Source organism: Podarcis filfolensis, assembly GCF_964270895.1.
Source record: "Podarcis filfolensis genome assembly, chromosome: 1".
Taxonomy (NCBI): domain Eukaryota; kingdom Metazoa; phylum Chordata; class Lepidosauria; order Squamata; family Lacertidae; genus Podarcis; species Podarcis filfolensis.
In genome coordinates this window covers 86,840,429-86,857,041 of record NC_139604.1, presented here as the reverse complement: position 1 = coordinate 86,857,041, position 16,613 = coordinate 86,840,429, and the positions used below count along the sequence as shown (strand labels likewise).

General features: G+C 45.3%; 1 protein-coding gene across 2 annotated transcripts; it reads left to right on the top strand.

Moving 5' to 3' along the window:
* The first annotated feature begins 7 nt into the window (after positions 1-7).
* ARFGAP2 (ARF GTPase activating protein 2) lies at positions 8-16,564 on the top strand. 2 transcript variants are annotated; one of them, XM_083604756.1, is made up of 17 exons: positions 8-160; positions 565-683; positions 4,128-4,200; positions 4,515-4,646; positions 4,738-4,818; positions 6,142-6,244; positions 7,059-7,115; positions 8,430-8,474; positions 9,181-9,233; positions 10,270-10,406; positions 10,702-10,833; positions 11,545-11,673; positions 11,767-11,898; positions 12,989-13,115; positions 13,217-13,307; positions 13,578-13,696; positions 14,585-16,564. In XM_083604756.1, exons 1-17 carry the CDS (start codon positions 89-91, stop codon positions 14,603-14,605), a joined length of 1,623 nt encoding a protein of 540 aa, XP_083460882.1. In that variant the 5' UTR covers positions 8-88; the 3' UTR covers positions 14,606-16,564. The 2 variants fall into 2 exon arrangements, with proteins under 2 accessions (XP_083460882.1, XP_083460883.1); XM_083604757.1 differs by lacking the exon at positions 8,430-8,474.
* The last annotated feature ends 49 nt before the right edge of the window (positions 16,565-16,613 follow it).

The following is a 16,613-nucleotide window of genomic DNA, read 5'->3' as shown; positions in this document are numbered from 1 at the left end:
CGACCCGTCGGAGGGAAACACCCCGCGCGCGGATTGGTCCCCGCGGCGACCTGTTGCCGGCCGCGGTGGGTGCTGGGAAAAAGAAAACATGGCGGCCGGGCCCAGCAAGGCGGAGATTCAGACCCTTTTCAAGCGGCTTCGGTCTGCGCCGCCCAACAAGGTACCGAGCGCGGGGAGTTGAGGCAGGAGGCTCTGGAGTGTCTCTTTGGCCGCTGTTCCCGATGGCAGACGCCCGCCGGCCCAGCGTCTCCCCTCCCCACCGTCCCCTTCCGGTTCGGTTCTGCCACCGCCGCAGTGCCCCGTCCACCTGCGGCAGGGCTGGGGCCGTGAGGTTTGAGACCTTGAAGGAGGACGGCACCTGCGTCCCCTCAAAGCACAGCGGCCCGTTTCATCCCCGCAGTCCCCTCGTTTCAAGCTACAGGGTGGGGAAAGACTCGTCATAGTTAGAGTCACTGGCGCCAGACCAGACATACTGGCTCCCTATAAGGAAGCTGGCCTGCTGTCCTTCCTTTCCCGGTGGCTCCCTGTTGGTCTTCCTCCTAGCTTCTCTTCTGTTTCTTGTAGTCCTGCTTTGACTGCGGTGCGAAGAACCCGAGCTGGGCCAGCATCACCTATGGAGTGTTTCTCTGCATTGACTGCTCTGGGGTTCACCGGTCGCTGGGTGTGCATCTCAGCTTTATCCGGTGAGTACTAGGGTTTTGTTTGTTTTTGGAGGGGTGGGAGGTAAGATGAGGAACGTGAGAGATACAGGATCCCTGCTTTAGTCGTACGGGGACCAACGATCAACGTGGCTCATTGTGTGCAACTCCAGTGTCTTGTGTAATTGTGGTACTTAGGCTTACTCCTAAAATGGCTCTTGTGCAGTAAAACGTGTTTGATTAGGTAATCTTTGAGGATCCTAAGAATAGCCTAATCCCCTTTCTCTCACTTGTTCATTGTACTGCTGTTTGAAAACAGGCAGGATATTTATATAGTTCATTATACAGATTGGTACTCACCATGAAGTTGTTGCAATAAGTGCCACACTTTTAACATCTGGAAGGAAAAGTTGCTATTACTGGGTACTCTTGAGTACCCCCAGAAAAAAGCACTGTAATATATTTGTGGTGAAGTTTGTTCTTGATGACTTAGAGATGGCTACTTTCGTAACAAGAGATGACTACTTTCGTAGTTAGACAAGTATTGAATGAACGTCTTTATAATGTTCCGTTCATCTACAGATGTAGTTATGATACTCAGAAAATGCACTGCTGATTGCTATGATCTTTAAAAATTATTTTGCACATGATGTGTGACTGCATACAAGTTTGCACTATTTAATTTATTTATATACTTCTGCAAATTGAGTGATAGATTTGTGTGTTTCTTTCTGGTATTATTGTCATTTTATAGGTGGCATTAGTTAATATTTTGTGTTGTAGTGAGTGCATGCTTGTTTGTACCTATACAGCATTTGAAGGGAAATTCAAAAAGAGGGAATCATCATTTCAGGAAATGTTTCTGTTTGCCATGCAACAATCCTAGTGATTAGCTATGGGAGGAAGAGAGTTGCTGCAGGCATTCCTTTGGTTAAAAACCTGTTTCCACACCAATGGAAGAAAACATTGGAGTTGGGGACCGTGTTAGAATTCTGTAAAGCTTCCTCCTTCCTTGGCAATGTATAAAAATAACAACTGTTCACTGTAGTGCACTGAGACTGATTTCATACTTGAATTTTCCACCACTTGACACTCCTCCACTGCTGTCTGTTGAAAGATTTTACATTTGAGGTGATGTGCAATGGTCATAAAAGCTGTCCATCTCTAACACTTGATCTCTGACTTTATTGCACATGTAAAGTATGTTATATAAAAACTGAGCAGTGAACATGCTTGAACAGACCCTTTAACATGCTCTTTTTTTTTTTTTGGCTGACTTCTAATACATTGAAGTATTTGTCTCATTTCAATACATTTGTGAAGCTTGAAAGCCCGCACTTACCCTTTACCTGACCTACTTCTGTGAGAGTATCGGATTACTCATACAGGCTAGCTAGCTAGCCCTAGTTCTTGTTCTTACAGTGTAAGCTCTTTGGCTCTTATAATAGTTCCTTACCTGAAATGCTCTCTCTTTGTCCTCGGTGAACAGAAGGAAAGTAGAATTCTGTGTTGGAGCAGGACCATGCAATTTTGGCAAAGCAAGAAGTACATAGCTTCTTCTGGCTGCTGTGTCATGTGACAGAAGTGAGATATTTGATACATATTGATTTCTGAGTATCTCATGGCTGACAGTACCATACCAGGAGAAATGAAATTCATACATCTAGAGGAAACTTTCATTGGTTAGAAGAGTATCAGCTAGAATCATTTGTATTTCTGTATTTCTATTTTAGTAAATGAATGTACAAAGTATGGGTACAACAGCTTTCCCAAGCTCTGGAGTGCATAATTCTCTCTGGTGGTTTTCATGGCCATTTCTTCCTGTATTTATGAGCCTATAGAAGTATGTACACAAATTAGATAAGGCTTTGAAGAACATGTCAAAGAAGTTTCTGTAGAGCTGCTTAACAGCAGTGCTAAAGCCGTCACATCTATTTCAACAGTACAAACACTGCTGCTGCTGCTTTTAAAAATATTTTAAAATTGATTTTCAATAAAAAGAGCATGTAAACATATCCTGTCCTACAACAGACATCCCTCCCCCAATATTTTTTTTGGGGGGGGAGGAAACATTATTTCAGAGAGTACAAACGCTTCTTTAAAGTATTGTTGACCAGCACATACTGAGATGAGTTTTGTATCTTTGAAATTAGCTATTTATTTATTTAGAAGCTTTCTATACCGTCCCTCCTTTCATTGGATCAGATTTCAGGGCACTGCTAATGTAATTCATAATACAATTTCAAAAAAACAAAACACAAAAGAACAAATAAAAGCTCAAAACATGTTGAGACATATATACTTTTAAAAATACCTAGTTGAATAAAAGTGTCTGAATCTGGCATCTAAAAGCTTGTAAAGTTGGCCCCAGGCATTCCTCCTTGGGAGATGGTATTCCATAGCCAGGGTACCACCACTGAAAAAACCCTCCTTTATTGTTTCATGCTGCACTCCTGATAAAGAAGTCAGAGCAGGGCCTCAACAGAAGATCCTAAGAGAAGCAAGCTGTCTTCCTTTGTGTGTGCTTGTTTTTCCCTAATCCAAAAAATTGTCCACTTGGTATTTTTGTGTGTTTCTTGGAAAAAAAGATAAATGCATGCTAGCTGGATACATCTGAAGAGTCTTTTTGCTCGTGTGCTCAAAACATATTCTCCTTGCCAACACTTTTGCATCTGAATTATTGGGTACCCACTACCTTGTATTCAGTCTGAAATTATTCTGGTTAACAGGCCAGACTGAAGGAGTTCAAACAGCCAAATACAACTGGATCAAAGCTCTGGTAACACATGAGCCACTGCCAGGGGTGTACCTAGAGGTTGGCCAGGTTGGCCCCCACCAAGGACGCAGGGTCAGGGAGGCACAAAAATCACATCTCTCCATCTGGCTTGGAGTGGCTAGGAATCTGGGCGCCCTCACCAGAGGAATCCGGTTGCTGACATGGGCCATCTCAGCAACCCTGTGGTGCCCCCTTCCCAGTCAGAAGTGTGAGTGGAGTGCCTAGCAAGGCTTAGGGAACAAAGACAGGGAGCGGGTAAGAGTTGCAGGAGGAGGAAAAAGGAAGGGAGGAAGGAGGCAGAAGGGAAAGCAGGGAGTGGAGGGAGGAAGGTAGACAGATGGACCAATGGAGGAGGAGGAGGTGTGGAGCAGAGCCGATCTGACCCTGATGGCCACAAAGGGAGTCACTGGTGCAGTGCAAAAGGCAATGGAAAGCAGACTTTTTGAGTTTCTGGTCCTTGCTCTCTCCTGGCTATAGAGGCACTGGTACAACATCTCCTTGCCCAAGGGCACAAGGAAACCAAGGTACACCTCTGGCCACTGCCCTCACCCGGAAACTAATATGGAAGATATTTATTGGTTCAGGGGCACTAACAGTAGCTCATATATTCCCAGAGATCTTCTTCCATTGTGCATTGTGTTGTTCAAACCCTTCTGAGCCTGATCTGGTGAACCTTTCTGTGATAATGACTCCAGGTTTTGTTCTCTTGTCAGGTCCACAGAGCTTGATTTCAACTGGAGCTGGTTTCAGCTGAGGTGTATGCAAGTGGGTAGCAATGCCAATGCGGTAAGGAGCCATTTGAAGTTGATGATCTTTAGTTGCATGCCTGGACCTTTTTACCATGCTCCTCTTTGGTAGATGTCATAGTCAAGTGGTTGGTGTTTTCCTTAATAAATATTTGTTTATCAAACTTGCTTATAAAATAAAAGAACATGGTGGCCTGTGTTCCTGAAACTCCTGCTTCCAAGAGAAAGCTGAATTCTTGCAGGTCTATGTCTGGAATCGGGCCCTTTAGTTGCAGGAGGTCACCCGTTTGTTTCATTTGCTCTTCATTTTTCTAATCCTGGACTTCAACTAAATTTCCTCTCCACCCCTGCCAGACTGCCTTTTTCCGCCAGTATGGTTGCACCACCACAGATGCCAGTGCCAAGTATAATAGCCGCGCAGCCCAGATGTACCGGGAGAAGATCCGGCAGCTGGCAACTGCTGCGATGGCCAAGTATGGGAATGATGTAAGTGCAGATGAGCCTCTTTGCTGTTGGGAAGGATCAGGGACCATGGTGCTTGCTACTGAATACGACAAACTATTTTCTCCTTTTCCAGCTCCTGATTGATGGGCTGAGTGGAACTCCAGGCCACTCCCCAGAAAAGAGTGATGCCGATTTCTTCTTGGAACATACACAGGTGTGTTGAGCCAACTTGGATTTCCCCTTTCCATCAGAAACCTTCATTGATGGGGGAACTACAGGTCATGAATGTATTTGATCCAAAACTCTGTAACCTGCATAGGTCAAGTTGGAGGGGCCGTGCTGCTCAGTGGTTTGGACCTGCCATATTCACTACGTTTGCCTCCTTGAGGTGGTTGTTTACATTCATACATGCAAACTGGCCTGGTTTGCATGTCACAGTAATCAAGGTTTGGCTTGGATTGTGGTGAAGATCTTTCCTCCTTGACCACCACCTGTAACCTTAGGAAAATTTTTGGCTACAGATCATAGTTAAGGAAGAGAGACATTAACCATAGTCCCAGGTTCGAATGACAAGCAGAGCCAAAACCCTAGCTGAGGTGCTGTGCTGACCTAAAAAGCCTGAGGAGGAGCAAAGTAGCTGCAACCTCCTCCTTGTGATCCAGTGTGTTCAGGCTAAGCCATGAACTGACTTGGTGTGACAGGGCCACGGAGTCAGATCAGTGGTCTGTTTGGCTCAGTCTTCTTTGATTTGAGTGTTGGCGGTTCTCCAGTCAGAGGTGGTCTTCCTAGCCCTGCCACCCACAACCCTCCAACTGGAAATGGACCCTGGGATTCCTGTTCGTGCAGAGCCTGTGTTCTTCTACTGAGATACAGGCCCTTCCCTTCTTATTCTTTTTTCTTTTTTGTCTTGTTCACAAAGGATAAGCAGAGCTCTTTCCTTAGGATCCCCCCACCCTGACCTTGCTCAGGGGCAGTATACTTCCAGATACTGGATCCTGGGTTCAAAGAGATGATAGCTTTTAGTTTCTGCACTGCTTCTGAGCTTCCTAGAAATGGAGTTTTGAACTAGATGAACTCTTGGTTTTGTTCAACAAGATGATTCATAGCTTATGTCTTTCCTGTCTAGAATACCTTCTCTCTCATACAGGGGCAATACTGGGAGATTTCCACTTTGACTCTAAACTGGAAGTTCCATTGATTTCAGGGTACCATCTACTTAAGCATGCTTAGGATTGTAGAGCTGGTCTCAAGGGATTGGGTTTCCTTCTCCAAAACTGTTTCTTGCCACGGAGGAGATTATATCTAAAGATACGGGACAGCATGGCCTGAGTCTTAAATCGGCTTGGCTCCAGATTTCCCCACAAGAAGCCACCTTGAGGGCATACATTGTAATACTTGAGAACACTGTTAATGCTTACTGGGTGTTATGCGTTTGAAATGCATATTCTGTTAACCAAGGGTTTCTGAGTTTGATCTATTTGTACTGTCCGATCCAAATTGTTGCATCTTCCTGAGGGCCAGTTCATTTTTTTTAAAGGATTGTAATACCTGGGATGTGGCTGAAACAGGCCAGAGCACAGTAGAGCCTTCGCTAGAATTGGAGAGAACAGCAAAGTCTACTGAGAATAATGAAGTTCAACGTGAGTATCGCTATTTAGCTCCTTTGCCCCTTTTGAATCTTCCTAGCCTGGCTGGAAAGACACTTGATCTTGCTTGTTCTCAGGATGGATGATGAGCAGAGGATCTGTGTAGTGTAACACATGAGTCAATATAGAGGATTGAAGAATTGCTTCATTGTTGCATGCATGTTGTGGCATCTCTCCACAACGTTTGGCAGCCATACCCATGTTCTCTTGAACATTTTTTTTTTTCTCTTGGAAAAGGGTGTTTACGTTGCGTGACTTAAGGAGTCCTGCATTTCCTATCGGGCAGGGGTGGGGAACCTCTGTCTTTCAGAAGTTGATGGACTACAGTTCCCATCAACCCACATCAGTAATGACATTGCTTGGAGCTGATGGAAGCTGGAGTTCAACAATAGGCCATGGGTTCCCCACCCCTTCTATATAGATTTAAAAGTATCAGGTGTGTGGAAGCAGTTCTGTTGCTTGGAATATTCTTGACCAGGCATGGGCAAACTCGGCCCTCCAGATGTTTTGGGACTACAGTTCCCATCATCCCTGACCACTGGTCCTGTTAGCTAGGGATGATGAGAACTGTAGTCCCAAAACATCTGGAGGGCCGAGTTTGGAGACTCTGGTGGTTTCTACTAGCTGTCCAGTAATTTCCTGCAGGGAGTTTTCTGGATTAGTAAGCAGTGGTCCTGGAACATCAACGTTTTGTGGGATGAGAAAAAATCATTTTAATTGTCCAAGATACTGGACACAAGACATGCATCTTCTTTGCTCTACCTTAGTTGCCATTTTAAAAAATAAGTGTGTGTGCTCTTGCCCATAGAGCCTGACCAGGGTCCATCTATCGACCTGCTGAGCACTTCTCCTAAAGGATCTCTTGGTAAGTGTAAGCTCCCTTGTTTCCTATTATGTTAAACATAATGTCTCAGTGGCTCACCATTTAATTTGAGTAGATGGTCTGCATTAACAACAGAGTTTATTTCAGATGCTGAATCAGGTAAGGGAGGCCAGTGCTTCTGACTCTGGAGGAGGAATTGGGTCACTTCTAAGTCTGGCTTTTGAAAATTAGAACTATAGAGTTGGAATATACCTAAAGATCATCTAGTCCAACTGGCTGGTAGAGGAAATCGGCCGTTAGGCATAAAATTAGAGTATTCACCCTGCAATGAAGGAATCTCAATACGTGGTCCCTCATTCAATTTGAAACCATGCCAGATGGGTGAGCCAGCATCTGTGTAGAGATTTCTAACAAAAGAGAGTCTTTCACTTCCACACAAGTATGTTCACCTGTCAGCTGCTTGTTCCAGAAGGAATCTCTTCATAATTTTTAGTCACAATCCCCTTTCTTGTAATTTTAATTTGTTGGTTTGGACTCTATCCTCCAGAGCATCAAAAAACAAATCTGCTCCATCAGTATAACGGCCTTCAAATATGAAGATGACCATTCACCCTTGCACAGAATTAAGAAAAAGATTTTATTCAGTATTGGAGACTCTTCCCATATATGGTATCAGCATACCATATATTCTGCAATTTCTGGATGGCCTGTTCCTTCTGACCTTGAGATCCCAGTGTTTGTTTAGGTCAAAAGCAATAATTCACCAGGGGGACTGGGGTAGTATCAAGTGAATAAATGCAAATTAGAACTATTATTGACTTATTCGTCAAGAGGAACTAGCCATTACTGAAGACCGTGATCTGATTCTGATTTTAACAATCCAGTCTGCTAAACCGTGGTGTATTGGACCAGGAATAGTTACATGCATGTTTGCTCCTCCTCCCCGTATCCATTCAACTTTGGCGAAGATACCTTACATTCTAACCACAGTTTCCCTTGATGTCAAAACAGGGTAACTGTACTTTACGGGCTCAAGAATATGAAACTAGAATCGGATTTGGTTTGGAGGAGGACCTTAAAGCACAGTTTCTGGATCAGATGTCACTATGAACTAGGTTGCCTTCATCAAAGCAGTGTGTGTGTGGAGAAGGACAGGGAAAGCTTGCATGCACAGGATCTGTGCCTGGTCTGATAAACCACGATGTCTGATTCCAGCCTATAGATGCTAGTATCCTGTTCCTGCAATTTTGCTTGGGCCTTCTTGCGGAGGATGTGTTTCGGTCTATCCTGAGCCCAGACTATACCTAGAACGTACCATTTTAGTTTCCAACATGTACATGTCTTTTTCTTCCTCAGACGCATCCATGTGTCTGTCTCGGCAAGGGGCTGCTCCTGCCAGAGGTAACTGGCTAAGGGCCTGCACTGGCTACTTGTGGTGCCTTGCCTCTGCCTTCTCTTTCTGTGGTTCTGCCTTCAGGCCAGGGTTTGTCTGTCTTCTACATTCAAATTGTCATTTCAAGGAAGTTGATCTTCCTCACTAGTGAAGTTGAGGATCCATCCTGCTCTTTGCTATCTTTGCAGTCAGCCAAGTGGACACACGTGGCTCGTTTCAAGGAGGCACTTGCGTTGCTAACTGCTTTAGGGATACTGAGCAGCTTCCCTAGAAAATGTAGCTTCAGTCCTGCAGCGGTGCTTTGTTGCCACTAGAGCTCTTCTCCAAGGCCAACCTGAGCTACCAGGCACCCTTTGGCTTCTCAAGCACCAGTTTTTTGTTGCAATATATGTAACATATTGGGAAATCAGTCTAGTTTTTCAAGCCAGATTCTTTGAAGCACCACTTCTTGGGGTGATTTTATGCTGCTTTTTCAACTCAGGAAGGAGGACCACAAAGCGGCTAATCTGAAATTGCATGGTGTGGCCTGTCATACTGCCTTTGGATTTCTCTATGCTGCTGCCAGAGCTGTTGAGTGTATTAACTATCCATCTGGCACACTTGGCATAGCTTTCAATGTGCCACAAAAGCCTTAAATAACTGCTGCTAGTGTTGGGACTAACAGCAGATTTCTTGCTGTCTTTCATGTCTGCTCATTATTTTTCCCTGTTGCAGAAATAAAACCTTCACTCATTGGAAAGAAGAAGCCAGGTGCTACTAAGAAAGGGGTATGTCTGCTGAGAGGGATTTTGTCTAACTACACACATCTCTTTTTTCTGATAAAGATTTGCTCCCCAGTCCACATCTACCCAGCAAATGGCCTTGCCATTTGCCTTGAGTATCTAATAAGGATTTTCTCTAATCAGTTTTGCATTGTATGCTATTTGTGGGTATCAGTGCTTCCAGGGATCTGCCTGATTCTTGACTGGATTTGATTTCAGTGATTGTGCACACAACCAAATACTGTGCATATAGAGAAATATTCAGAATGAGCTTGAAAAAGCTGGGTGGGGGAGGCAGGGAGAGATTACATCATTGGTAAACTTATAAAATTTCAAACATCATATGAAGTACACCTGATGAGTAAATAGTGGAACTGCATACAGCAAAGCTTGCAAAATAGTGAGCAGCTGTTTTTCTCTGGTGGGGAACCTGCAGCCTGTAGGCCAAATTTGGCCTGTGAGGCTATTTTCCCCAAACCATGTCTCCCTGGCCCATACCATAGGATGAGATTTGTGGGGCAGTCAGAGATGTGGCAAGTTTGGCTGAACAACCCAAGTTTCTTACTGGGGGCGGGGGGACCTGTTTCATGTAGCCAATTTGATTCCTGCAGTGCAAGTGATCCCTTCCAGCTCTACAACTCTATGATTCTTTGATCTCTGCAGAAAGCAGCTTGGCCAGCCTTGTGCTCAGCACTTGTAACTAAGCATAGGGATGGCAAAGCCCCTTGTGCTGCAGTTCCCAAGCCCTGTGTAAGCGACTTTTAACAGGTGGATTGCACCAAGCAACTGTCACAGTTACTCTGCAGGGATGGGGACAGATAAGGATCTGGCCTGCTTAGGCCAGAATTCCCAGAATTCCTTTAAATCTTCCCTTTCAGCATTTGGAGGGGCCTATCAAACTTGTCTTGAACTGGCCAGATTTGTTCACTGACTCTCTCTGCGCCCCTTGCATCGTTTGCAGTAATTGATCCTTTGGTTTTGCCATTTTAAAGGCTCACTGTGGCTTTTCTTGGAACCTTTATTCTGCTTCTGTTTCTTCCAGCTGGGGGCCAAAAAGGGTCTTGGAGCTCAAAAAGTGAGCAGCCAGAGTTTCACTGAAATTGAACGACAGGCCCAGGTGGCTGAAAAGATGAGGGAACAACAGGCTGCAGAGTGCAAGAAGCAAGCTGAGGAGTCCCTGTAAGTGAGGCACACTTGCAGCATCTTCAAGTTAGGATCTGTATATGTTTGCATGCAGAGTTATTGGGACAAGCTTCCTATCATAGGAAAACTTGTATTTGGCATGGAATGATGAAGCAATTGGCACATAACAAAGTCAGGACTAAATAAGTGTTGTCCTGCCCGGGCCTGAGCTTTTTTGAGTACATAAAGTCTGTCCTGCTTACCCATTTCCTCATTTCAGAATGATGAGATATGTGGGTAGTTAATATGTATTCTGGACTCACCTGCCAGTTGATTTTGTTGTCTCCCTCAGAGTTGCCTCAATGAGACTGGCATACCAGGAGTTGCAGATTGATCGGAAGAAGGAGGAGAAGAAACTCCAGAACCTGGAAGGAAAAAAGCGTGAACAAGCTGAGAGACTGGGCATGGGATTGGTGTCCAGGAGGTATTTGCTATACATGAAGAACAAGGAGAATGTGCCGAATGGGTAGATTTTAGTGTAACATCTGCCCCAGGATCACTTGGGGGTTTAGTTGCTGCTGTCTCAATAGGCAGGAGGATTGTGGTTCAAGAGTACATCATTGGTGAGCTGAGTTCCAGTCTACTCTATTTGGAGTGGCTTGTGAATCCTGAATATTAGCCTTGAATGTAATCTGTATTTGCCCCAATCAAAAGATTGCTTCTTTCCAGTAGATCTTCAGCCTTGGGTGGCTCTTCTGCTTTTCCATCTTGTAGAATCTGATCTGAGCTTTAATGAAATTTGTATCTTTAGAAAATGAGACACTGTCCTGGCTCCCTCATTGTTTATTTATTACCCACCCAGACTGTATACAGCATAAGTTTTAGCAATAAGAAACCCCTGCTTGCAGTCTTTTAAGTCTCACATCTGCTTTTGCCATGATCTCTACATTCTGGCTAGCTCAGAGCACAGCCTTAATGAAGTGATGTAGCAGCCTTTCTGAAAAGCCAGAAGGTCTGGTTAGTGACAGGATGGGAGGCTGCCTGCAGAATTTGATGAGTAACACCTTGAGTTCCTTTAAAGGGAGGCAGACTAGATTGACTTGGGCCTTATTTTTGAGCCAATGTAGTTCTAATGTTGAGAAGTAGGTGTTGGGCTCTGCCAGTAGGGTTTTATCTTGGTGCTTCTTCCTCCTAGTTCCATCTCGCACTCTGTCCTTTCCGAGATGCAAATGATAGAACAAGAAACACCAGTGACTGCAAAGTCCTCTCGGTCCCAGCTGGATCTCTTTGAAGACACTGGAAGTTTCACATCCGGACCACCCAAGTAAGACTGAGTGGTTGCAGTGCCATTCGCTCTTGCCCAGCTTTTCTTTATCTGGCCTGGATAAATCACCTCTTCTCATATTTTTTTTCATAGGTACAAAGATAATCCCTTCTCATTAGGAGATGCTTTTGGCTCGCAGTGGGAAACAGACAACACCTGGGGGATTGACAAAGGGGAAGAGGAGACAGACATCACTATCTCCAGTATCCGGCCCATTGGTGAAAGGTAAAAGTGATGAGTCCCATCTGGAAAGGAGTTTCTTGAAGGAACTGTTCAGGGACATACATGACTACTCTTTAACCAGCACCTGACAAAAAGGCCTCTTAGGCTTTCCCAAGGCATTTTGCCTCAAGCACTGTCCAAAAGACACCAGTTTCAAAATGGCACCGTATTGTGGTCTGATGGACTAAACTTCAGAGATGAGGGTTCAAATTTCCACTCAGCCATGAAGCTCCCTAAGTGACCTTGTTTCTCAGCCTAACCTATCCCACAGGGTGGTTGTTAGGATAAAACAGGGAGGGAGAGAAACCTAATGTGACACCCAAAGCTCCCAGGAGGAAAGGTGGGGCATAAATGTAATAATAACAACAACATTTGCAATCAATACGAATGGATCTCAGAGAAATGCTTTGACTAAGCCACTGAGAAATGCTGGTTGCTCGAGTGATAGTCGCTCTGTTGCTGATGAGAGTAGGGGGCTTTTGTCTTTGTTTAACTGAGGAAAATAGTGACCAGGTTTACACACTGCAGAAACCATAGTTTAGAAAAACAATTCACTAAACCTGTGGCTTAATGTGAACAAGCAATGTGCCTTAAGTGTACTGCTGAAAGGTTCTCACTGCACTCCCTGCCTGCTCCTGCTTCTGCTGTTCTGTGGACAAAACAAGCCAGACTTTGGCTTCTTGTAGCTTCTGGGCCATGGCCTGAAATTTGTTTGTCTCCAAACCACAAGCAGTAACAAAGGTTTGTTCTTGGGTAGCTACTTGTGGGTTCTTCAGGGGAACAAACCCAACTCTGCCTGGTTTTGACTGTGGCACATCAGGAATGAGAAGAGTGCTGTTCAAACTTTGGAACAGCCTGCAACATGACACACTGCTTATTCATTTAAAACTGGCTGGGTTTCAGCTATGGTTTAATGTGCTGTGTGAATCAATCCAGTGTATGACATAGCGCTTAGCTGAGGGGGCTTATGACATCCAACTAACTTGGAGTTGAACAGATGCGGTTCCAATTTCTCACCACGGCCGAATACCTGTGCACTGGGTTGTGACTCTATGGATTGCTGTTACAGGGCTTTCCTTTCTCCTCCACTCAGACCCACCAACAGAAGAGAGACAGAGAGCAAAATCTCAGTAGTAGAGTCTAGTGAAGCTCGACAGAAGTTTGCTGGGGCCAAAGCCATCTCGTCTGACATGTTCTTTGGGCGGGAAGCTGATGCTGAGGCAAGTGCGGGGTGATTTCTCTGTCTTCAAGCTGTTGCCACCCATCACCTGGCAACCACCAGCTTCTGTTTCCTGCGTCTTATTTTGTTTTCTCTTTCCAGTATGAGGCCAGATCCCGACTCCAACAACTCTCTGGCAGCAATGCCATCAGCTCTGCTGATCTGTTTGGAGAGTCTGAGACAGGGAACTCGGGTATGTCAGCAAACAACTTGAGAGACGGGTTTTCTTCTGTCACCAAGGGGCTGGTGTGGCCCTTAACACCTATTACTCAGAAAGGGATGGGCTTGGCTGGCTTGAGTGTCAAATCATGGAGCAGATTACATATCTGACTCAGGGTTACAGGATCTCCTAGTGGATTTCCCAACCTAGGATCTCAGCCAGCAAGGCCCCTTCCATAAGATGAGCATCTTCCTCATACAGCAGAACTCTCTGATGGTGTTGTTTTCCCTTCCGCCTCTCTAGGTGGTGTTTCAATTGGAAATGTACTGCCTGCTGCTGATATTGCCCAGTTCAAGCAAGGGGTGAAGTCTGTTGCTGGCAAGATGGCTGTTCTAGCCAATGGTGTGATGAATTCCCTTCAGGTGAGGTAGCACGCCTGTTGTGTAGTCATGGCAGGAGGCTCTAAATGCCTCACGCAGAGTTCAAACTCTGATAGTGAAGGTTACAATCCTGGAAGCCATGTGTGATGTCTTGTCTCTGGCTTTTGTTTCGTTCTCATTCATGTAGGGGTCAAAAAGTTTCCAACACTTCTAAAGCAGCTAGCTGGTCAGTCCACTAGAAGATAATAAATTACTGCACCATGTATGCTAAATTTAAATTCCCAGCTTTTGCAAAGCTACTTGGACTCAGGTAGATGATGCAAACATATGCAAAGTAACTGGTGTTTTTATACTTTGTAGTTCTGGAACAGAAGTTAAGACGGAAACCTTAATGCAGGCCTCATCCACACTTAACGCTGTGTGTGCAAACCTCAAGCTCACCTGCTTACACAACTTGGGCTGTTCCCCTAATGCTCCTGTGCGAGGAGCTGCTTTTGTCAAATGATGGGATGACAGGGGCTACAGCCAGTTCTCATTCTGATCTTTTCTCATGTTATTGGTGAGAGCAGCTCCTTGCTTACAGTGGAGATGTTGCATGATCTGAGATGGCAGCATGGAAATTCTTTGCCAGCAAAAGTAACCTTTTACATGGTTCATAAGCCTCTTATTCAGAGCTTAGTAGGATGGGCTTGCTTTTGTCATATCCGCTTGCGGGTTTCCCCATATTGGTTGGCCGTTAGAAAACAGGATGCTGCACTAGATGGGCCATGGACCTGATCCAGCCGGCACTTTTATGTCCTGATATTTGGCCTGAAGTTTTAACTATTTTGGGGGGTTAGCTGCTGTGTTCAGGTGCCGAGAAATATGGCATCATTTCTGTGGGCAATGTGCTAAGTTGCCTCTTTCTGTCCTCCCTCTCCCACCTCTTAGGATCGCTATGGCTCATATTGAGGATTCAGGAGAGACTTTGCAGCTTGTGGCCATCAGCGAAACACCAATTGCACCTTGAGTCCACCTGGAAGAATTGAACAGGATTGCTTTTTAGCCGAGCATGGCTAGGGGCTTCTTGAGGAGAGGAGGAGAAATGGACATGCCTGGCACTTGCTCAAAAACTCTCTGGACATTATTTTCTATTTGAAATGACCCCAACCTTCAGCTAATGGAATATTGGCCCTTCCAGAGAATCCCCCGCTGCTGCTGTGCACTGCACAAGGGTTGCCAATTGACCTCTGTGCTGCTGCTGCTGTTTCCACTTCCCCCAGCCCCTGGCTGTTATTAGCAGAATATGTTTGGGGGGAGAAGGAAGCTGTGTTTGAAACTCATCCAAGGGAAATGGCAGTAAACAGGGGAATGGTGGGGAATCCCCAGGACCTAGACTGTCTTCTAGAACGGGGAAGTTCCGATTTTGGCACAAGGTCATTCTTGCTGGCCATGCCTTGAACCAATGTGATATAATTAGATCCCTTTTTGAGAGCAGCGACTTAAAAGCCTCCATCTGTAGCAAGCAGCAAAGGATCAAGGCATGCTTGGGTGGGCTTGTGCAAGATATTTGCAGTGTTACGCAAATATGCTGGACAGCTGGGGAAACTTAGATTTCTTACCCTGTTACACACACCCTGAACCGTGGGTTGATGCTGTTGAGAAGAGAGCATCTTCAGTTGAGGAATGAAGAGGTTATTGGGCCTGCTGTTTCATATAACCTGTTGCCTCGTCTCCTTGGTGCCCTCTTGGTTTCCTTTCAGACCTTTATGGAAACTGCTAACAAAACAGGGCAGTGGCCGCTCAGTCCACTGGCTCTGGTGCTGTTTGTGCAACCACTGCTGTTGCTGGCCTCCCTTCCCCGGCGAGATCTACCTGAATAGCATGGCCCCATCTGTGCTGCACGTGGGGAAAGGAAGTAGTTTGAAGGAAAGCGGCTTCCCCTTGTCGAAGCTTCACTGCTGCCCCTTTGCTCCTTCTAGCCCAGCATTCTGGGTTTCTTTCTTTCTTAAACGACTCCAGTTACAGTTCTGCTGGTGTAGATGAAGAACAGGAGCAGATGAAAGTGCTCTCTTCCATCCCACAATGCTGCTTTGATGTTCAGGACAGAAGCTATCCTGCCACAAAGCCCCCTCTTGCATCTGCATGCCTTTCCCCCCTGCCTTGGTTTATGTTCTTCTGTTGGAAGAAGAATCTCCTCATCACACTGGGAAACTCAATCCACGTGAAGCGGTGCTTGCTGTTGTAACCATTTTACATTTACCTTGCATGATAGTTGCTGTTGCAGCTGTGGGTTCATCTGAAGACTTGCGTCGTGCCCATTGTACATTCTGTGAAGGTAGCAAGTCTGTCTAATCGCTCTTCACTGGGAAATCAACCACTAAGAGTACACTGGAATGATGACTTTGGTTTCAATAAGATGCTCTTGCTAGAGAAAGAGATGAGGTTTATCAGGGTAGCTTGAGGACCCACTTTATGATGGAGCAACATCTTGCCTATTTCCATATCTGCATATTCATTAGTGCAATTGACCTGCTTTCTCCTTGCACACTTCCCCAAGAAGGTAAATGGCTGCATGGGCTTACTGGAAATCTCTTCCCCGCCCCCTTGGGTCTGCTCCACTTCTCATTTTTTGCTCCCTGGGTTCTGAAAATGCACTGATGTTTTAACTTCGATTATTGCAAATTTGTCTTAAAGTGCTCCTTTCCAAGGCCAGGAGTTTGCAGAGCTTTGGTTTGGCCTGGTGTGCTCTCGACTGGAAGAGGGTTCTCTTCTTGGGCTGTCTGTGTACTTTGAGTTAAAACGGTAGTATTAATGAGCTTTGTTGTGGCCAAGGTTGGGCCTCTGCTGTGTGTGGGGGTCCAAAGGGGAGTGATATGGATTCTCTCCCTCCCACCCCAAGTGAATAAAATCAAATACGTGTGTGTTCCATTTCTGTGACTTCCTTTTTTTAATTCAGATGTAGCTGATGGATCCCAGG

Bases quoted from the DNA above. Each gene is read 5' to 3' on its own strand.
- ARFGAP2 (XM_083604756.1), top strand. From the start codon at position 89: ATGGCGGCCGGGCCCAGCAAGGCGGAGATTCAGACCCTTTTCAAGCGG. The intron at 4,201-4,514 runs GTAAGGAGCCAT...CACCCCTGCCAG, and splicing joins TGGGTAGCAATGCCAATGCG to ACTGCCTTTTTCCGCCAGTA. The intron at 10,834-11,544 runs GTATTTGCTATA...TCTTCCTCCTAG, and splicing joins ATGGGATTGGTGTCCAGGAG to TTCCATCTCGCACTCTGTCC.